The sequence below is a fragment of the Psammomys obesus genome, unplaced genomic scaffold, assembly GCF_907164565.1.
Source record: "Psammomys obesus unplaced genomic scaffold, mPsaObe1.curated_primary_1811, whole genome shotgun sequence".
Taxonomy (NCBI): Eukaryota; Metazoa; Chordata; class Mammalia; order Rodentia; family Muridae; genus Psammomys; species Psammomys obesus.
In genome coordinates this window covers 17,478,861-17,501,555 of record NW_026596095.1, presented here as the reverse complement: position 1 = coordinate 17,501,555, position 22,695 = coordinate 17,478,861, and the positions used below count along the sequence as shown (strand labels likewise).

The window sequence follows — 22,695 nt, the reverse complement described above, 5'->3', positions numbered from 1 at the left end:
CCATGGAATAATTGTAAGTTAGCAAATGAGTTGTAAAAAAAAAAAAAAAAAAAGCCAGATTTAGTAAAATAGGCCTTTAAATGGGCAACTTGGGGGTATAGGCAAGAGAACTGGGAGGTCAAGATCATTCTTGGCTCTCTAGCAAGTCAGGCTAGCCTGTGACACAGGAGGCCCTATCTCAAGAAAAGAATGGACGAACTGCAAACATAGTCTGTGAGATGAGAAAATAAATCTCCTGGGACATACAAATTCAAAGAATTTGGCAAGGGAAAGACGGCACCATTTAAAGTTGTGGGTAAGGCAAAGAGACTGAAACTGTTAGAGCAGTACCGTCCAAGAGAATCTGTGCACTTTGCACTGGGCTAACAGGAAAAGTGCCTTGAAGCCAAGACCTCTGCCACTGACTGCTACAGATGTACAAATACAAGTCTTGAAAGGGGAGTACCTGGGAAGAGCTTCTAGAACTCTGCAGGAAAAGAGCACATAGGAAGATGTTTTCTCCAATCATGCAGTCAGAAACTGCAATACCACTGCAGCTAGGGGTTAAGGCGGCCTGACTCTATCTCATGGGCACGCAAACCTGCTTTTCCAGGCACAATAGTGATGGAGTCCTAGAGTGCCCAGAGATTCTAGGCTAAAGCCTGTGGGGCCAGAGAGTCTGTATAATGCCTCACGAGCCCCGGATGCTACCCTAGTATTTGCTCAAGGGCTTGTATACCACATTGTCTCCTCTGGGAGGACGGAAACTGCATGGCACACACGGTGGCTATTCTCCAGAGCCCAGCTGCTTGCTGTATTCCTAACTTATCATCAGCTGGCACCAGCTTTGGTGCCTCGGTTTGGCCTCCTTCCATGGGGAAGCAGGTAGCTGCCACAGTATATGCTGATTATGGAGCAGTTTTTCTTCCACACACGGAGCCCACACATGGTGTGGATATGGAGTTGTCCACTGTGCCCACGTTTCTGCCAACACTACCCTCTGTGGGCTCACACAGTGCCTTCGCCATCTTGTTTCTGATCTAGGGACCGATTGCCTAAGAAGTGTGGCAGTGGAAACTCCAGTCTTACCACACTGTTACTCTAAAAGGCAGCTGGCCCGATAGGCAGGTGGAACATCCTAAGGATTCAGTTAGAAGGCTGGTTGAAGTGCTATCACGATGTACTGTGGGCTTTGAATCAGCCACTGATTCAAAATAGATAGAAATTGGGACCCAGTCTGAGCAAGGGGTGATGGAAGTTACTGCAGTCGTGAGAAAAAACAAAAACAGAAAGCCCAATGCTGGCTCTGCACCTACCAGACGATGGTCCCTCTTCTAGCTGTACGACCTGGGCAAGCTCTCGCCATTTCCTTAGCCTTATCCCTGAAGGAGGTCACAGTAATTCCTCGGTAAGAGCGTCATGAAGGCTGTGCGGAAGGTGTGTGCAGAGTTTCTCAGACATCATCTCACAAAGCACAAAGCAGCTGTGCAGCAGGACAAAGGTCTGGATCCTTCACTACCGGCCGGGCCTGCGGTTTGCCCTCAGCCTCTACCTTCACTGAAATTCTTGCCCACTTGACCCAGAGATAAACTTTTTTTTTTTTTTATGCTGTCATTGCTGCCTTCTCCTCCATTCAGTATAGTCTGTTTATTAATGGTTCTTAACATGTGGGTCAGAAAGACCCAAGCTGTTTTAGTCTACCGTGTCCATGTGCCATCAGATTCGATGCCCAGTGCTCACGGAGAGCCACAGTAGTGGGGTTTGGTTGCTGTACCTGTCCTGTCCTCTCACTCTCCCTCATGGACTCATTTGAGACAGAGCTGTACAGCCCAGTTTATGCTGGACTGAAATTCACTGTGGTCCAGACGGATCTTGAACTCACAGGCCTTCTGCCTCAAGCTCATCAGCACTTGCTATTCAAGCACGTGGGCCTGCACTCAGTGCCCAGAACTCACGATTAAAAAAAAAAGCTAGCTTGGTGACACATCCTGGTGCCAGAGGGGCAGAGACACAAAAGATCCCTGGGGCTTGCTGGCCAGCCAGCCTACCCTAATCAGTGAGCACCACGTCCCCATGAGAGTTCCTGTCTCAAAGACCAAGGTGGGCAGCTCCTAAGAAGTGATGCCAGAGACTGACACCCTGCCCTCCCAGGCATGACTACACTCACGCATGTGCACTCCTACACAAGTGAAAATCCATGCAGTTTCATAATGTGCAAAACCTCAAAATTTCAAGTTGAGGATTTGCACAGCACATCTGTCTCGTCAGCTCACTCTGATCTTGGCTGTCAGTGACATCTGTGGCTGTGAGAAGGGCAGCTGTCAGCTGAGAGCCAAAGACAGAAGATGAAGGTACCAAGACCTTGTGGTCAAAAGGTATGTAATTCTAGACCTAACTCCAAACTACTCCTCTACTTCCAAACTCTAACTTCTCGTGTACTGGGGCTCTTAGAATAATACTCCATGCAGTTTGTTGTTGCTTTGTTTGTTTTGAGACAAGTCCTGGCTTGCCTGAAAGTCTTCAGGCACTTGGTTGGTTTCAAACTTGATCCTCCCGCCTCTGCCTCCCAAGTGCTGGGATTGTAGGCATGAGCTACCCAATATGGCCTTTGGGTTACTTATGAAGACCTTGCTTTTGGTTATTTTATCAGCAAAAAGTTTCAGAGCCCAAACATGAGATCTTCTAATTGTTAGCATCTTTGGGCTTTCCTCCTTGCAGCCCCTTTAACATTTTGAAGGCTGTTTTTAAAAACTTTTATTTATTTATTTTTTTCAGATTTATCATTTTGTGTGCAAACCGTTTTGCCTGAGTGTATGCCAGGTACTCACAGATGTCAGAAGAGGGCATCAGATCCCATGGAACGTGAGGCACCAGTCGTTTGGGAATGGAACTCAGATCCTCTGCAAGAGCAGCCAGGGCTCTTAATCACTGACCCATCTTCGCAGGCCCTTGCAGCAGTGTTTTAGTCAGCTGCCTGGGCTCTTTTGTTCTCTCTGGAGCATCACCATTCCTTTTGCTTTTGCTGCTGTATTTGCCGCTGTGGTTCTGCTTTGACAACTCGGCCTAACACGCATATCTTCCCTTCTTCCCTGCTGCCTGTCTGGGTCATCAGTTTCTGCAGTTTCCAGTTCTGCTGCTTGTCGGTGCAGCCTGTCTGGCGCCCTCCACCTCCTCTGCGTTATCAGAGCAGTTGGTTCCTCCTCTGCCCTGGCTCTGTGACTGCCACTGTTGCCACCACTGCTTCTCTGGCTCTGCCTTTTTTGTTTGTTTGTTTGTTTTTGTTTTGCTTTGCTTTTTGCATAGCTAGCTCAGCCCACTCTACAAGAGCAGTATGTAGGGCAGGTATTTTCTTAATTAAAGATTAATGGGGGAAGGGCCCAGCCCATGATGGCTTATGCCATCCCTGGGCTGGTGGTCCTGGGGTCTACAAGAAAGCAGGCTGAGCAAGACATGGAGAATGAGCCAGTAAGCAGCAGCCCTCAATGGCCTCTGCGTCAGCTCCTGCCTCCAAGTTCCTGTCTGTCTGAGTTCCATCCCTGACTTCCTTCAGGGATGGATTACAGTGCAGAAATATAAGCCAAAAAAATTAAAAACCCTTTCATCCCGACTTGCTTTTGGACTTGTTCCATTGCAGCAATAGAAACCCTAACTAAAACAACTATATAGGAGACTTTTTGGGGTGGAGGTGGGGAGGACACAGGTTCTCACTATGTAACCCTAGCTGGCTAGAAACTTGTTATGCAGGCAGACCCAGCAGGCCTTGAACTTACAAAATAAAGTCTTCCTACTTCTGCCTTCCTGTTGCTGGGATTAAACTACATCACTGCTACTGACGCAGAGAAGACTTTTATTGGGCCTAATGTAGCAACAGCAGAGCAGGCAAAAACACCACGGTGCCTCGCCGTTGGCTGACCAACGGGCAAAACATTGCTTATCCAGCAAGGGAAGGGGATTCGTACCAACCACAGCGGAACTTCCACACAGATGTTTTGTGTGTGCACCAGTCACACCACTGTAGGGTCTGAGCTGCCAACCGGGTGAGATGCTTGCCCTCTGAGCTGGTTATAAATAGTTACAGGGCTTGTAGTAGCAGAAAGTCGTGCCTAAACTCAAACACTCCCGGCTGGAGCTGTAACGTCCGGAACTTGGCTCATCACCGAGTAGTTTCCTCAAGGCATCTGTGACGTGCTCAAAGTGGCAGAGCCACTGGCTGTTTGACTGACAGTCCTTTGGCTCAAGGCATCCTCCGAATTGAGGGAGAGTGCGACAGCTGCCAATTAGGAAGCCAGATTGCCTCCCTACCCCCACATGCTTGCCATTTACAGGAAAGTGAGCCTACAGAACTGATCGTTAACACTAATAGCGGTTTTCACAGTGGTTTCACAATGCTTAACTCCTGCCCCTGGGAAAGCAGGATCCTTTCAGCTGTCCCCAAAAGAGAAGCCAGTTCTGCTGTGGAGGAAATTTCCCCAGTGTCTGGATTTGGGCCAGCCTGTAATGAATGAACTACAAACCTCGGCGCATCTAGCTCCCCGGGCTGACTTGCCATGGGCTGAGGCCTCAGGTGGCTCATCTCAAGCCTGGGAGCCCACCCACAGGTGGAGCCCTGGCAACCCATTTTTCTCCCTCTTTCCAGCAGGGCGAAGGAGAGCAATTTCCAGGGATCTTTCTGCTGCCAGATACCAGAAGTCCTTTTTAGCGGCGGGTGGCCTTGAACTCCAGACCATCAAATCTGAGGTCCCAAGCGTGCCTCACTACTGGCTTCTGTGAGTCCTCGACATCAACAGCTGCATGGTATGAGCCCAGCTTTTCAAGAAATATGGGAGGGAAGCCAGGCACCAGAAACGTAAAAGACTGGGAAGTCCATCACCGGTTTGCTTAAAAAAAAAAAAAAAAGTTTATTTTATTTTATTTTATTTTATTTTATTTTATTTATTTATTTATTTATTTATTTATTTATTTATTTTGTCGGAGGAAAAATACCCAGCCAGGCGCCGGGGTGTGCACCGAGCAGAGTCCTGGAAGCTGGGACACACCCTCCCGTCTCCGCCCCCGTCGGCGGGGCGGGCTGAACCCACAGCGGGAGCGGGCTGGGCTCGAGCGGCGGGAGGATGCGTCGCTGAGGCCGAGAGCTTAGGCCGGCCGGGAAGATGCTCTGTCTGGGACCGTCGCGGCTGCTGCCGACGATCCGAGCCCGCGGCCGCGCGTGTCCGAGGCCGCTGCCACCCACACCCCAGGTAAGGCGCGGCGCGGACTCGGGAGCCCGGGGTGGAAAGTTTGCGTCGGGCAACTTTGGCGGGAGCGAAAGCCGAGCAGCTCCCCGCGTGCCGCTCCGGGCCCCGACAGGTGGTGGCCGCGGACGACGTGTCCCGGGGCTGCGGGGAACCGGGCCTGAGCGGCCAGCGCGCGGGGCACATCCGGGGAGCGCAGCCCGCCGACCCCAAGGGCCCCCACCGCGGCGTCCTGCGCTCTGTGGTCACTGCGGTGGAGGAGGGGCCGGGAGAGCCCCGTGAGGTGTCTGGGTGGGCTAGCCCAGGACCGTGTCTCCCTTGGCCTCCAAACCCGGAGCCCCTCCCTCTCACGCCCTCGCGTTACTTGTAAACCCGAGGCAGCGGTGAATCAGAAGGGCGTTGTGGTGGGTAGCGGTTAGGCGGGCACCATTTGTGTCGTGGCCTCGGGGAGGAGGGAAGAAGTGTGGATGCGCACCAAAGGGGCCTAGGAAGAGCGGGAAAGTGCTGAGTTAACTAGAATGGTAAAAAAAAGAGGGAGTGGGGAGGGAGGTGCTGGGAAGGGAGCTGAGTCTGTGCCTCTTTCCCCCACCCCCCCACCCCGCAATACTGGCTTAGCTTCAGATTGCCAAAGGCAGAGGCTGGGTGGAAATACTTAATTATCTTTCACTGAGAAAGCAGCAGCAGCAGCTGGAGCCGGTTCACTTTCACTTCCTATTTCTTTTGGTGCTCCAGCCCCCCACCCCCACAATCTTTGGATTCAGCCCCAAAGCATTATCTTAATGCTTCAAATTTATATTGATGAAAGAAATATTTCAATGCATTAAAAAAAGGACAATGCTCCTCTTAAACGTTGGAGAGCAAGCGGAGAAGTCCGTTTTGACACCTACACCTAAGGCAAACTCCGGTTACCTTTCAGAACAAGGCCGTTCCAAACGCTAGCCACTCACTCCTTTCCTTGCTTCATGTCACAGAAACACAGTGGTAATTAAACAGGGCTAGTTATTAAGCTCGTCTGACAATTTTGTAGTGCTGAGAATGGAACCAAACAGCCTCAGCCACAGCCACCTACTACTTGGTCACTCCCATTTTAATACCTGGAGCAAAGGTTTAGGACTTCCAAGACTGGCTGCCCTTTCTCAGGAGCTCAACACCAGCTCTAAGCCCTTTCTCTGCACTGTCCCTAAGGTAGATAGGGTGACACCACCATATGCCTGTCTCAAGTGAAAGCAGAGGCTTGAATATGTCCAGTAACAGGGAAACAGTGGTTGTAGCTCATTAAGCATCTTAAGAAACCTTAAGTTTGAAGGATTTAATGTTAAGTGCAAGCTGCCCATGCCATAAAGACAATCTGCAGAACTTCAGAAGTGGGGGTGCTCCTATCGTTCTGCTCATGTGATAAAATACCCCGTCCCCAGTTAAAGCCAAGCCTAAGGGTCTGCATCTTTGTGTGCAGCTTTGTAGTCTCCAGGCCTCCTAAGCGTTTCAGCTATGACTGCTAAACCGTTTTCTGTGAATCAGATTTCCCCACCATAGGGACATTGCTCTAAGATCTTACTGCTTTTCGTATGAGACACCCCGGAGCTAAAGACAAGCATTGTTGCTGTATGTTTTCCCCTAAAAACATGCCTGCCACCCAAGCCTATGAAAACAGCTAGAAAGAAAAAAAAATTGTTTTTTTTTTTTCATAAAATCCTAGCTTGCAAGGATTTGTCCAAAGTCCATCTTTAATAAGCAAGTAAAATTAGTCTTTTCTGACATTATGAGTGTGTATTTAATCACTTTGAAAAATATATGGCTCTTATCCTTTAAATGGTAAGTGTGTAGTTGCCAGTGTTTTCTGTGTAGGGAAAAAAAAAAACCCACAGTTTGTTGATATATGTTTAATGTAATAGAATTGTTTATTAAAGAACGCATCTTGTCTGAAGCAAAAACAAACGAGTATATTGCATTATCTTTGGCCTGGCCTGGAATCCATGATCCTCATGTCTGGAGACAGCATCTCTGTCACCAGAGCTCTGGCTAGGTGGTTGTCAGGGTGACCCAAGGCTCCTGATGGAGCTCGTGGACAATGCTTTGAGCGATTACCATGCCTGGTGAGTTGTATCCAAACAGGAAGCTCTTGCCTAGTTATGCCTTTCCTAATCTGGGTTTTCTGCTGCTTAGATTGAAATACTCCCAGACAGGATTTTGTGTTCCCAAAACATCATTTAAACCCCCAACACAAGCTGTTTTAACAATTTTTTTCAAGGCAAGAGTATTTTGCTGAGAAACTCAAGGATGGAGTTTCTTTTTTCCTTTTTTTTCTTCCAGAAACAAAGCATACAGATGTTTCAGCCCCTACAAGATGTTAACCTTGAAGCATTGGTTTTGTCTGTGGGATTTAATGAGCACATCTTTCCTGCTTGCCACCCACATGCTACTATTTCACCTCTTGCCTGCCCCTGGAGTGTTGTGCTCTGCAGTTCTGCCTTCTGAGCTCTCTCTTGAGAGCCCATGGTTATAGTGGTGGTTGATGATTTGACCTCAGACTAGTGCTAGACCAGTTTGTCTGTTAAATGCTAAGAGTCCTCACCTTCCTCGTGTGTAGGAATCCGTGCTTGTAAAGACTGATATCGCTTACTATCGACTGCAATTACATGATGTTTGTGTTTGATTCTTGGCAGATCAGATCCATTGATGAGGCACTAACTAGAAAGCCTGAGGTTAAATATTTGCTGATTGTTCGATGCTAGCATGTTATCTAGTTTTGTTAGTATTGGGGCCCAGGGATATCAGGGTGCCAGCAGGCCTGGTCCTGCCGCTTCTTAGCTCTATAAAGTTGCCCAGGCCATTCAGTCTGTGTAAGCCTGCTGCCCACTTTCAGAAACAAGGGGATTTGTCTTCTCGATCCTAAAGCTCCTTGTCATCTCTGGGCATGCTTGTTTTCTTTGTACCCCTACCCCGGGGTGCAACATACCATTGAACAGAGTACTGTCTATTTCAGAAAATTTCATGATCAAGAATTCTGTCTCAGGACAGTGGAGCGTTGCCTCCTCGTGGGTGGCTGCTGTAGTATTCCTTTGGTTACAGTTTGGAACTTGAATGTCTCCCCAAAGCCCATGATTGGACCACTGGAGGCTGGTGGGAGGATGTTCCATGACTGGGGAGTGCCTGTGATAGGAAAATTAGGACTCTGATTCCTCTTCTTGCTCTTTTGGCTACCATGCTGGGAACAGGCCTCCTCTACCACAGGCTTTCTCCATGCTATCCTGTGCAGTCAATACAACGAGGCCAAATGAACATGGATTAGAGTCTCTTACGTCAAGTCAAAGTGAATTTTTCCTCCTTTAGAGTTGATTGTGTCAGAAAGCTATGTCCTTGAACAGAGAGCCAGCACACCCTTCAAAAGATGTTTTTATCCACTCGATTAGGTTTTTATGTCCTAACAGAATAGGGTAAGTCCATCAATATTTCATTCTAGTATCTTCATCTATGGAATGTTGCCTATTCAAGAGTGTACAGGGACTAGAGAGATGGCTCAGCAATTAAGAACACTGTCTCTCCTTCCAAAGGACCTGGGTTCAATTCCCACCACCCATATGGCAGTTCACAACCATCTGTAACTCTAGTTCCAGGAGATCTGACACCGTCATACAGACACACATAGAGGCAGAATACCAACGCACATAACATTTTTTAAGTGTATAATATTAGAACTCTAAAATTACTGTAGGTGTTTTGGGCTAACATACAGGCCATAAGCCAATAGGCAATTAACCAAAGAGCATAATTTAGGAGACTCTATTTTAAATCCTATTTACTTGGTATCATTGGTTCTTTTTATAATTTTAAATTTTATTTTATGCACATGGCTGTTTGGCCTGCCAATATGTCTATGTATCAAGTGCATGCCTGATACCTGCAAAAGCCAGAAAAAGGGCATTGAATCCCCTGGAACAGGAGTTCCAAGCAGTTGTGAGCTGCCATGTGGGTGCAGGGAATCGAACCCAGGTCCTCTGGAAGAACAGTGAGCACTCTTAACCCCTAAGCTGTATTTACAGCCACTTATTTTGTTTAAACTTACACAAAGACAAATTAATAATAGGACATAATTTAACATACCATTCACAGAGAGTGACCCTGTTGACACATTCTGGCAGGTGCTGTTGGTGGGGCTGGGGTAACAGCTTCTATCCGTTTGATCAAGAAGCAAGTGTTCTGAGGACTAAGCCCCAACCCAGAAGTCTTGACTGAATTTCCCCCTGTGGCGTGTAGAATAGTGCTGGTCAGATGCTTGCACCTCTGGGATACATCTTGGGTACCTCGTATGGTGGCATAGGAAAAGGCTTCATCTCGGTTGGCCTCTGTCTGCATTCCAACAGTAGTGTGCAGATAGTTTCCTTGGTAGAGAAATTAGTGACCTGGAGAAAGGTCACTGAGGGAGGCAAATGCGTTCTCTCCTTGGCTGCCTGAGGTCTAAGCCTGATGGCCTCTTCTGCCTTTACTCCTTGCATTTGTGAGGTGTGTCTTCTCTCCACCCCTTCATCAGCTGCCTGCTTTTTAAACACTGCTGGCACTCTGTTCTGTGAGCCAGGTATTTAAACCTTGAGTCATGGTACTCCACACCCCAGTGTTTGCACTGAGCTTTCCACACTCACACAACTTTGAAGAAACAGCTCTGTAAAGTGCTGTAGTCAACTAAAGGTCGTCTTTAAGAGGAGCCAGAGCAAAAACTATTCTGTAGGTTGGGTATTAGAATGGGTGGAGTTCTCCCAAACAGACAGAGAAGTTGTCATGATGAACAGCAGAGAGCATCAGCGGCATCATCCAGAAAGCTGAGGACCAGATCTTGACTCACTCCTAGCAATAGTGAAGTCCTGTCACCAACATTTTATGATTTATGGTGCTCAAAGCTCTATCTCTTCTGCCTTAAGTTTTGTCCATCGTATCCTCATTTTTTCATAATCATTTTAATGGGGGGAGGAGTAATTGGCAGATACAGCTTTGAAAAGTGTAAAAAAAGAAAAATCAGCATTTTGGTGTTCATACCAGTGTGTTCCAAGTAGTAAATCAGGGAAGTGAGGCAGACCATTTGCTTCTCGTTCACTCTTGTTACGTCATCTCTTTGGTGCTTTTCCCACGGAGGGTGTTGAATTAAGTGAATTGCTCTGAGACTCTTAACTGTAACCATGTGTGTGTGTGTGTGTGTGTGTGTGTGTGTGTGGTATATGTTTATGACTGTGTGCATATGTGTGGTGTATGTGTACATCTGTGTGTGTGTGGTATGTGTGTGTGTGTGTGTGCATGATGTGCTTGTGGAGGTCAGAGGGCAATCTTGGGTGCTGGTCCTCACTGTTGATTGTGTTTTAGGTGTCTTTGGTGTTTGCAGCTGCATGTGCCAGCCTAGTTCTAGGAATTCTCTTGTCTCTGCATCCTGCCTCACTATAGGCACAGCGGGATTACAGACACGTGTGCTTTTCCGGGATTCCTGGAGATTTGGACTCAGGTACTGACATTTGCAGACAGTGCTTTGACCTCCAGCCCTGGGTTCCTCCTGTTTTCCTCTTCTTCCTCCTTTTGTAAGATCTGCATCTTCCTTTTTTATTGCTACCTCTGTTGTCCCACTTGAGTAAAAGAGGGTGGGTTGGTCCAGTTATCCAGGCCTGTAAACTTTAGAGTTTCCATTTTCAGAAACTCCTAACTGGTACTTTAATTTATTATTATCATTGCTGCTACTACTATTATTAGAAACAGGGTTATTATTATTAACAGGGTCTTGCTATGTAGCTTTGGATGACCTGGATCTTGGTATGTGGATCAATCTGGCCTTGAACTCACAGAGGCCCTCCTGCCTCAGGCTCCTACATGTTATGATTAAAGGCATGTGCCACTACTCCTGGCTCTAATGGGTACTATTTGATTTGACAAAATTCTACTCAAAGGAACTAAAGAGTATTACAGTCTGAGACTTGCTTTTGTTTGTTTAACTCCACTTTTTATTTTTTATAATTAATTCATTTTATATCCCCATTAGAGTCCCCTCCCTCATCTCCTCCAGGTCTCTCCCTCCCCCTTCCCCTTTTTTCCTCTCCCCTAGACTACAGAAAGGGGGAGCCCTCCTCCCCTACCATCTGACCCTAGCCCATCAAGTCTCATCAGGACTGCCTGGATCCTCTTACTCTGTGACCTGACAAGGCCACCCTGCCAGGGGGAAGTGATCAAAGGGAGGTAACAGAGCCCATGTCAGAGATAACCCCTGCTCCCCTTACTTGGCCACCCACATAAAGACTGAGCTGCCTATGTGCAATATCTGAGCAGGGTTTCTAGGTCCTCTCCATGTATGGTCCTTGGTTGGTGCATCAGTCTCTGCAGGCCACCCTGGGCCCAGATTTGTTGGCTTTGTTGGGGGAAGCTACTGTCCCCTCCGGGTCCTTCTATTCCCTCACTCTTCCCTAAGACTTCCCGTTCTCTGCCCAAAGTTTGGCTGTCTCAGCATCTGCTTCGATCACCTGCTGAGTGGAATCTTCAGAGGACATCTAAGGTAGGCTCCCATCCTGTTCCCTCTCCTCAACCACTTCCAGTGTCTATTCTATTTGCCCTTCTAAATGAAAATTAAGCATCTTCCCTAGGGTCCTCCTTGTTATTTAGCTTCTTTAGGTCTGTGGTTTTTAGTATGGTTATCCTGTGTTATATGGCTAATATCTGCTTATAAATGAGTATATAACATTATATCTTTCTGGTTCTGTGTTACTTCACTCAGGATGATCTTTACTTGCAAATGTCATCCTCCTTCTCATCCAAGAACACATCAAAGATATCATCCACCATGACCAAGTAGGCTTTATCCCAGGTAGCAGGGGTGGTTCAGTATACAGAAATCCATCAATGTAATCCACCATATAAACATATTATAATCATATAAACATATAATCAGTAGGATTAACATATAAACAAACTGAAAGAAAAAAAACTCACATGCTCATCTATTTAGATGCTGAAAAAGCATTTGACAGAATCCAACACCATTCATGTGGAGAAGGAGGAGGAGGTGGAAGTGGTGGAGGAGGTGGAGGAGGAGGTGGAGAAAGAAGAAGTAGTCACCTTGTGGCAAACCTCAGGAGAAGACATCTTGGAGGCTGGCACATGTCTTCCCTGGGGCTCTTGGGATGCAATTACTGGGTCAAGTAGCCATCTGAGCTGGGCCCTATGTTCCCTTTTCTTCCCTCCTCCCCTTCTGAATTTCTGCAGCACAGTGATCATGTTATATTCCACTTTTTAAAAAAATAATGATTGCATTGACAAAAATCATGTTTTGGGCTCCTGAAGATGAACTCGTGCCTTTTGAACCTCTTGGGTGTAAACAGGAAATAACAGCCACACTGAATCTGCTGAGAAGAAGGAGCAGACCACAGTTCTTTGTGGCAAATGTTTGTTGTTTCTGTGGCCATGGCTGTTTCACTGGGGAGAAGGGAGCCTGTAAAATTTGTAAAACGTTAGATGAATTTCCCTAGTGATGGTGCTGCTTTGAGATGGAATCTGTTTGCTGCAGTTCCTGAGCTCAAGTGATCCACCCACTTCAAGCTCCTGAGTGTTGGCATTACAGGAGTGTGCCATGGTGCCTAGCTTCTGAATGAGATATCTGAACACTAGGCTTAAAGACTGTTGATAAATAATAACGAACAATTGCTCTTTCTAGAGGTTGACAGTAATGTGACCATAAACCTGGAAAAAAAGAATTGGTTTAGAAAACCCTTTTAAACAGATCAGCACAGTATTGGCTTTCTAAACCCTTGCTGGAGGACATCTGTGGTGTTTTATAGCCTGCTAGCTAACTTTAGCAGCTCTGCTTTCTGCTTGGAGAATTAAAAACAATTTTCATTCTTCAAGAGAAAGCAGTTTCTTTGACACTTGTACAGCTCTTCCTATGGACTTCTTATCATTAGTGGCACCAAAATATGCAAACTTTCAAATGAAAGTGACAGTTGATCAAGAGCGTGTTCCAGCTGCCTACCTCCGGCCCCACTCCCTGCGCCATGCCTCACATAGCCCATGTTCAGCATGACTGAGCTAGTTCTGTCCCATGGCTTGTCCTGTGCTTTTCTCCTTTCTGTGAGTATCATGGTTTTCCTTAGATTGCTGCTTATCCCCACTTCTAGTGGCCACCCATGTCCACCCCACCGGAGCTTTGCTGAGGGCTCTCCAGTGGCTACTGGCAGTATTACTCTCTTTATCCACGGCACTCATATTCAGCTGTGCTCATATGGTTTTCACAGCTGGGTTCTAATAGCTATGGTGGTCCAAATGATGAGATCTCTGACCACCTCCATCCTGACACAATAGGTACATGACAAGTGCTTCTTGGGTAGAAAAATGACACAATGGATGACAAAGAACAGACTGTTGCACACAGTTCCTTAATGGCATGGTCCTTTGGATCCCAATTTACTCTCTTCCAGTTAACCAAGGAGAGGCAAATTTTGAAGCATTCACTTGTACTTTTTGTCCTATGAGCCATATATATATATATATATATATATATATATATATATATATATATATATGTATAAAATTTGTGTGTACTTTGATACTACCCCAGACATGCTCATATCAGGATTTTAAAGAGGGTTATTTTAAAGTATGCATCTGTGTGTGGGAACTATTTGGTAAACTATAACCTGAACTTCAGATCCTCTTGCGTGTACCTCCTCCAGAGTGTGGGGACTGCGGGTGTGTGGTGCTAGGCAGGCACTCTGTCAGTTGGGCTTCATCCCCAGCCCCGTGTGGTATTCATTTTAAGGTGATTGTTTTCATGCTGGAGAAGCAACACTCTTCTCCACAGACAAGAAACTCTTCTTAGAAGGTTCTCTGAGTAGAATACGGTGTTGCCGAATCTTAGGAAGAATTGCTTGTGACCACCAAAAATGATTAGTGCTAGGACTCTGTGTGGCTTTGTTTCATGTTTGCTGTAACTGACTGTAGTTGTTTTAAGACAAGGTCTTGCTAAGTAGCCTTCACTGACCTGGAACTCACTACGTAGAGCAGGCTGGCTTCAAGCTCCTCCTTCTCTGCCTCCTGAGTTCTGGGATTGAAGGTGTACATAACCATGCTTGTCCTGACTGTGAATTTTTAAAAAATTATATTCATCTCTGTTCTTTCAGTAGTTAATTCTCCTCTTTCATCATTTGGTCCTGGGGACTAAACTTAGGTCCTTGGGCTTGGTGGCAAGCACCCTTACCTACTAAGCCATCTTGCTAGCCCAGGACCATTCGTCTAATCATTCAAATTTAAACAATTTAGAAATTACTTCAAGATTTATTTTAAAAATATCGGCTCACAAAATGTAACTCTTGCACAAAATATAAAGTAGAACGAGCCTTTAAAAAACAGAATAGAATTTTTGTAGTAGGACATGTGCAGACCCTTACATAAGAGAAGTTTCATCCCTGTTCTGAAGGGGGAAGGGGCATTTCTCCTTTGTGAGCGGTAGGCGTGGATAAGACTGCCAGCCATGGCTCTCCCCCTTGGCGTCCACTAACAGAAGCCCTGAGGGTGTGGAGCTGAGCTCTTAGAATTACTAAACGTTTGCTGGGCCTGGCACAGAGGGTTGCTCTTCACCCACAGGCCTACACAGCCTAGAGCCTGCGGTTTTTTAATGTTAAAAAGAGACTTACTTATAGAGCTGGAGGTTGGGGGGGAGGAGGCGAGGCGGTCTGTTCAGGGACTCTAACCACCGCTTGGATTTCTCTAGACCTTAAGGATCAGGGACAATAAATGGATGCCGTGTGAATATCAGGTGGGGGTTCTAGCTATTGCCAATGTCTCTGCTGTGTCATCATCACTCTGAGTAACTCCAAGAGCTGTCCCTTCTTCGTTCCTAGGGTTGCCTTAGCTGGAATTGAATTGTCTTCCTGTGAGTTATAGGCACCGCTTTCCATGACTCTGACCCTTCATGGGACAATATTAATTATTAGAGACATTAAATTCTAAAAGAACTCAGAGATGCAACATCATTAAAAATTGCAGAGAAGCCCAGCATGGCACCACACATCTGCTGTCCCACTATTCTGGAGGCGGCCGAGGCAGGAAAATCTAGAATTTGAGGTTAGCCTGTGCTACATAGTAGTTTCTAATCCAGATTGGGATACACAGCAAGACCCTGTCTCAAAATCAAATGCACAGAGGTTGCAGAGATGAGGTCCGCTCTAATCAATCTCTGCAAGCAGGGCTAACGGTTTAGCAGACGCATTTTTGAGTGGGAGAAAGAGAGGCTGGTCAGAGTGGAGTCTGCAAGCGGGTATTGATAGCGCTCCGAGCTGCTGTGGAAAGCCACACAGAGTTCTCTGTGAAGTACAGTCCCTGATTCATCACTATATTAGCATTTTGTAAGTCAGGGATTCTGCTGTAAACTGTCACGTGCTGCAGAATGCATTTCCTAGAGCGTCTACATGTTCCGGAGAAGCACATCCTTCTTCTAACTAGCCTGAGGTGCCATGCACTAACACACACCACCCGGTGCTCTGTATGTATGCATTGGGGACTCTCTGGGAATGGGAAGGAGCTGGGTGGCTGTCCTCTTCTGGTCCATGTTACATTTTAGGTTGGGAAGTGCCACATGAAAAAATAGATTTTTAGGGTTGATTGAGGAAAAAACAAAACAAAACAAAAAACATACTTTTCTATGGCCTCCTAGCCTGTTTCCTCAGACATAACCAATTTTGTTGCTCGGGCTGTAATATTGAGTTGTTTGCAAAAACTTCATCTTCACTCCTTTTGCACTCAGAGAGGAGGTTATGACCAATTCTAGATATGCCAGGAAATGTGAATGTGATCAGAAAAATGGCTTGTTCACACTTTAGTTAGGGAGGTTGACTAGGCACAGTGAATCGTTCCTGGAACCCCTTAGGAGGACAGCGACAAGAAAAAAAAAAATAAGGGAAGGAAGGAAAGAAAAAAGGAAGGAAGGAGGAAGCTGATTTCTCTTCTCCAGTGGGCTAGAGTGCAGATATAGGAGCATCAGCTTGAATCTTCTGAAGGTAGATGACTCTCTAGAAGATGGGGAGACAACTGGATAGATGGAAGTTGTTCCCAGATAATCTTAGGGGCCCTCAGCAGCCCACCCACTGGAGAAACAAGCTCCTCTTTGTCCGTGCCCCACAGTGTTTGGGGCAGCATTGTCCCAGCCTTATCTTCTGTTCGCCCCAGACAGAGTCTTAATATCTCAGATTGACAGAAACTTGAGCTTCTCGGGCCTCAGCCTTCTGAGTGTTGAGCTGACAGGTGTGTGTCACAACACCTAGTGGCCAAGCAGAGGTCTCTGGATTGTGGAGATTGAAACACCGTGGGGGTGGAGGCTGTTGGGGGCTCTCGGAGTTCTATACAAGCCTCCACGTGGTTGCCCATGACCAACAGCTGATTGAAAAGAACAGCCAATACATATGGGGATGTGGTGCACTTTACACAGCAGAACAGTTTGCCACAGGCTCACTGACTGATACCTGTTTTCTTTCTAGCTAGGCTTTGCCATCTGGCCTTTCCTGATTAGACAGAAGGATGATTTCCTTCTATCTATTTACGTTTGTATTGGTTTTCTTACTCCTTGGATGCCTATCTGTCCCCTGGCATTAGGGCTTTCTGTATCTCTGTGCTATTACCAGCTTCCTCCTTCCATGTATAATCTCTTTCTTTGGGCACTGTAACTCTAAAAAAGCAGTTTTCATAGCAGCTGTAGATTTGGGCATATATAATTTTTTTTATTTGCTGGCACAAGCACTTGTAGTTGTGATAAATGAATGATATGTAAGAAGATAGCTTTCGTTGTCCGCATTAGAAATGATGTTGATCCAGAGCGAGGGTTGATAGGGAAACTTTCTCTGTGAAAGTCTATTCAGTCAACAGTTTAGGAACTGCAAACAATATACATGAACAGGCAAAGGTGTGTTCTAATAAATTCTACTTACAAAAAGAAACAATAGCAGATGAAATTCAGCCCCTAGTATACCATTTTCTGACCTTTGGTCTATAGACTCTCCACAGTAGCAATAAAGGTATGCCAAAAGATGAATTTGGACCTAACAACTCAGTCTATATGTAGAAGGATGACGTAAGTAAGGATAATGAAGGAGATATCAAGGTTACTACCCACGGAGCTAGAATTATAGGCACTGGTAACAGGAAACAAGGTGAGAAAATTCTGTGTTCTTAGTTCCATGATTTTTCTCTCTTGTGAGATGGTTCTGGGTCTTAAAAATGGATCAAGCAATAACTCTGCTCCTCTTCTTCAGGAAGACACTCAGGAGCCCACAGAGATCTATTGGTCTGTCAACCACAGGCAGCTTTCAAAGTCAAATACAGGGTTTTAGTTTTGAAGGTAATATGGGCCAGGCCTTGGGGTGTTACATGTCGCTTCAGCTCAGATTCCATTGAATATTTCATTGGATGTGGCACATGGCTACATTTAGCACAAAGGGCTTTTGGGGTAGGCCTGACCAGGAGAGACACCCCAGCTAAACCTGATTTCTGTGGAGGAAGAAGGATCAGATTCCAATGGAAATTCAGCTATATTTCCCACAATTCTGTTGACCAGGATCAAGATAACTTTATTTTGGGAGTGCTCACTGAATTGCAGGAAACAGTAACAGGAAAACATGATTTCATCCTGAACAACTAAAAAGTTAATTGTGAGGAGTCAGCATTTTTAATTTGTCTGGAACAGGATCATTTGACATCTTGCTGGGTTCATTATACTCAGCCCTCCGGGCAGAAACTTAATAGGAAAGGGAGAAGTCTTCCCAGGATACGCTAAGCTAAAGAAAAGAGAGAGAAGCATTCTAATTGTTCTGTCAGCATTTGAGGCCAGATTCACATTTATGAGAGAACCCATGAGGAAGAAGAGGACAGCTGAGGAAAGATGTCCAGGCTGCAGTTTTAAGGGATGATTTCCTTTAGAATGATTGTGATTAGCAGGTTCATGAACAATAGTCAATGCTAGAGAAACGTCATAGATTCTACTGTGTGAGTTTAATGACATTTCAGTGGTGTGAATATAAGAAATCAGCTATTTAGGGTAATGATACTGTCCTTTAGAATAAAATGGAGGAACCTGAGGCTAACCTCGTGCAGTTGGGGGATATATAGACAGAGATGTGTTGACTTTGTATATTTCTTTAACACATTGGCTCAATCACATCTTCGTCTTAGAAATATGATTTTTAATTCTGACTTGTCAAGCTTGGGTGTTGCTATGGATCAGTATTAGAAGGGTAATCTTTTGATGTCAGAGGGTTTGCCATTTTGTTTCTTTTCATGGTGCTTTAGCATAATTGTTTTACTTAAAGAGACAGCGACCCTGCTGTAGAACCTTGTGTGTCCTTGGACTTCTATATTAACCAGGCTCACTGGAAGCTTTGTCCTAAAGAGCTAACATATGTAATATATACATATGTTTTACCAGAAGTGCACAATATTCTGTGCTAGACACAACTGTTCCTGGCTGGTAGCATCATGGTCATGAATGTTCAAAGGAACCGAAGGCTTCCTGTTCATACCCTTCACCGTAGAAGGCTGACCTGGCTTGATAAACATGCACTGACCATTGGTCTAACCATAGGACGCTCTTCCTGAGGGAAGAGAAGTACGCCCTCATTATATCCCAGCAGGATTGCCAGGCCACATTGGGGTGTCGTGTCTTCTTATTGAGGCAGTACTTACAGAAAGGACATTAAGAAGTCACTAGTGGACATGGCGTCCTGGCTGTTTTCTCTATTGTTGTGATAAAATACCCAACAGAAGCAAATTAAGGGAGGAAAGATTTGCTTTGGCTCATGATTTGAGGGGACAGCCCATCCTGTCAGGAAAGCTGCAGCGGCAGGAGCATAAGGTCTCTGGTCACGTTGCTTCCCTGCCAGAAGACAAAGAGTGATGAATGTTGATGCTCAGCTTATTTTCGATATTTTAGACAGTCCTGGGTTCCCACGCTGGGAATGGCCCCTCCCATGGTTAAGACAGGTCTTTCCATATAATTAACCTAAGACATAATTTCTCACAGGCATTCTTAGAGGCTAAACAATCCCTCACGGCTGATTCTAGAGGCTGTTAAGTTGACAGTTAACACTAACCATCAAGATGGTGAATAAGATGTTCACAGTTCATATAGGAGGTGATTAAGGAACGAGATATTTTTCTGATGGTTTTAATCATAGAATCCAGGCTGGTTGTGAACTCCCCATTCAACCAAGGTTGTCCTTGAACTTCTGATCTTGTGCCTCCACCTCTTGAGTGCTGAGATTCCATTCATCTACTCTCATACCACATTTGTACAGTATTGGACATTAAACCCAGGGCTTTGTGCATGCTAGACAAGCCCTCTATCCACTGAGCCACATCCCCAGTTCAAGATATTTACATTCAAATATCTGAGAGACTATCATGTGAAAGTTTATTTCTCTTGAAAACATTGTACCTAACTGAAGAAACCTTTCTCATGACTGGGAAGAAAGGGTAGGCAGAGTTCAGTTCAGTTTAAGAGACCATTTATACCTATTTTGGCTCTTGGCAGCTTAGACTACAGGATCTGTGTCACTAGAAGTACTCAGGCAGAAGCTGTGAACACCATTAGCATGGCAGGAGGCTGGTGCTGGAGAAGCCACGGGCATCCACACCTGAAGCGCCTGCCAAGCAAATACACCAGAACCAGGAAACAAAACCAATTGTCTCTCAAGGGTCTCCCCAGTATTCTCTGTTAAAAACAAGACTTAGAGCTCTTCAGTAAAGGAACAGGACTTAAAAGACTCAGATCGATTTAGACAAAGCAATCAAGTGAGGTAAATTTGGAGCAGATGGGCAACGTGTTGATAATCACCAGAAGCAGACTAGGACAGCCCTTGTGTTTCACTGAAGGTGGCAGCTTCACTCAAGCATGGCTAAGCTGTCTAGGCTGTAGAGGAATGTTAATTCAGAACATGGCTGTTCTGGCAAGAGATCACTTCCAAAGACCTTCTAGGTCTGTGTGATCCGGCTGGAACACAAACACGCCTTTAATCCAGTGGATAAAGGCAAGCAGATCTGAGTTCAAGGTCAGCCTGACCTAGAGCAAGTTTCAGGTAAAGAAAAGCTTAGATCCAGGCATGGTGGTCCAGGCCTTTAATCCCAGACGTTGACGGTAAAGATAGTTTGTAGAAGGAAACACCAATGTTTGAAAGTGATGTCTAATTGAGAGGCAGAAAAAGTAACAAATCAAAGAAAGATTTAATAGTATAGTGTCGCGACCGGCCTTTGCCGATAAGGACGACGCAACAACCGAGGATTTCTTCAGCGGCAAGTTTATTGTACAGCTCTTTCTTGCAGATGGTGAAGGACCCAGACCCCGGGTTGTGCTCTGCTTAAATAGCCAACAGAGAGGCGTGTTCATCTGTAATTGGTGCTCCACACAAAACCCAATTAACATGTGATCTCCCATTGGAGGATCACACAATCCTTCATTAGCATAAGGCGGCGCATGCGCAAATCGCGAAGCAATGCTGACAAGAAGCGCGAAAATGCTGGCAAGAAGAACCAGGAAGCAGGAAGCCGGCGCCATCTTGTAATGGCGGGAGCGGCTCCCGACAGTATAGGATATGCCCAATTCTCATGAGAAGAGAGAGGAAAGAGAAGCCATAGTGAATAAGTCAGCTGAAAGAGGAGTTTGAGCCACACAGCTGAGTTGAACCAGCTATCCCAGAGCTCAGTAAGAACAAGAAATGATGAGCTTATTCAGCAGCAAGTCTCAAAGGCTGAAAACATTCTAGGCCTGGGTTAGATTGTACGGAGGCTAGAGGCTTCCAGGGCTAGGCCTAGGTTAGCAGATGGAGGCAGCAAGCCTCCAAGACAACAACTGAACCAGGAGAATAAAGGTTATTTTTATGCTAGGCCAAGGGAAGAAGGAAGGAAGGCCCAGAACACGGGTAAGACACCGTAAAGGAGTACCTGCTCACCAGAACAGGAAGCAAAGAAGAAGCATGTTGCTAATTCATGACCTGGGATATAGTTCAAACACGGCCTGGATGAGTCACAGAGATACAAAAGAGTGTGTGAGGCTTAAAAGCCTGTAGGGGCATTAGAATGAAGACTCAGAGGATAAGGGTGAAATACTGAAAAGCCAAGAGGTTGGCTTGAGCAGTGGGATCTAGAACGGGGCCCTTAATTCTTAAAACTCTCATGTTCTCTGAGGTTCTTAGACCTCTGATGTCCATCAAAAAGTTGGAAATCACTGAATTTTAAGAGGCTCATTTCTCTCTGCCCACCCCTTCCTATCTGTCTTGCTGGCTGAGAAATGCTTCTAGGTTGCTCATAGTGGGATAAGCATTTTGCGGGGATAGGTTTGCTTTAGACATTTTTATTTGTATGAGGTTACTCATCTCTGCAGAACACTTGAGTTTAGGATGTTGTGATGTTTTTGTCCAGAGGCAACAAAACCCTGCTATGTGTAGCTGTTGCTTCAGCTGGTCTGCTATCAGCCTGTAGCCTGGCTTGTATATGAAGACCCATTTAATTAGTTTATTCTGTTTGGTGAGACTGTGCTGCCATTTAATTAGCGGAGTTGGAATGTCTGCCAGTGACTAGACATTGTAGTCAACAGTAGTTGTTAAGCCTGCAATTATGAGAAAACATCACCGCCAAACCTCTTTTAGGAATTACACAGCTTGGATGTACCTTTCACACTGAGCTGGTCAGTGGTTCTGTCAGTCACAGGCTGTGGGGAACCCAAGGCAACCAAGCCACTACTCTTCAGCCTAGAGCTTTAAGAAACTTTTTTTTTTAATTTAGATTTTTTTCCATAGACATCAAATGACTCATTTATAAAGCTATGAGGGTGTTCTTTGTTTGTTTGCTTGCTTGCTTGCTTGCTTTTTTCATTTCAAGACAGGGTTTCTCTGTGTAGCCTTGGCTGTCCTGGACTCCCTTTGTAGACCAGGCTGGCCTCAAACTCGCAGAGATCTGCCTGCCTCTGCCTCCCAGAGTGCTGGGATTACAGGCATGCACCAATGCACCCGGCACTATAGCATTGCATAGTTTGTAAAAATAAAAATAAGATCCATGAATATGCTGGAAACTTTGTAAACACACTAAATTCAAGGCACCATTCTCCCATGTAAGTAGTAACTCCACTGCCTCTGTTGTACTGAAATATATCATAAGAAAGAGGAAACCGTTGGCCATTTAGTTGATAGATTTAAAGCATTAGGAGAACCCTGGGGTGTTAATGGGTGTGGTATGACCTGTGATACAGGGACGTTAAAGGGTCGGGGTGTGAAACCAGGCATGGCTTTGCATAGTTTCCATGTTCCCTAGCTTGGCGTGGTCCTCCCTTTGGCCTCTTTTGTCTGTGTGTATTACGTACCTGAGAGCATCTTGGGAGTTAAGGAAACAACTAGAATGACAGGAACATCTAGAAGCCTGGCCTTGTTCATTTTCTGTTGTAAGTGAGCACACAAGCTGAGTAACACATAAAGAGTAAAGGTTTGTATGGTTC

General features: G+C 45.6%; 1 protein-coding gene across 4 annotated transcripts in view; it reads left to right on the top strand.

Moving 5' to 3' along the window:
• Positions 1–5,074: 5,074 nt before the first annotated feature.
• The window catches only part of Mcub (mitochondrial calcium uniporter dominant negative subunit beta), a 59,041-nt gene continuing 41,420 nt past the window's right edge, over positions 5,075–22,695 (top strand). For all 4 annotated transcript variants that reach the window (XM_055628116.1, XM_055628119.1, XM_055628115.1 and 1 more), the window contains exon 1: positions 5,075–5,216. In XM_055628116.1, coding sequence (XP_055484091.1) covers positions 5,130–5,216 — 87 coding nt within the window. In that variant the 5' untranslated portion in view covers positions 5,075–5,129. The remainder of the gene's footprint in view (positions 5,217–22,695) is intronic.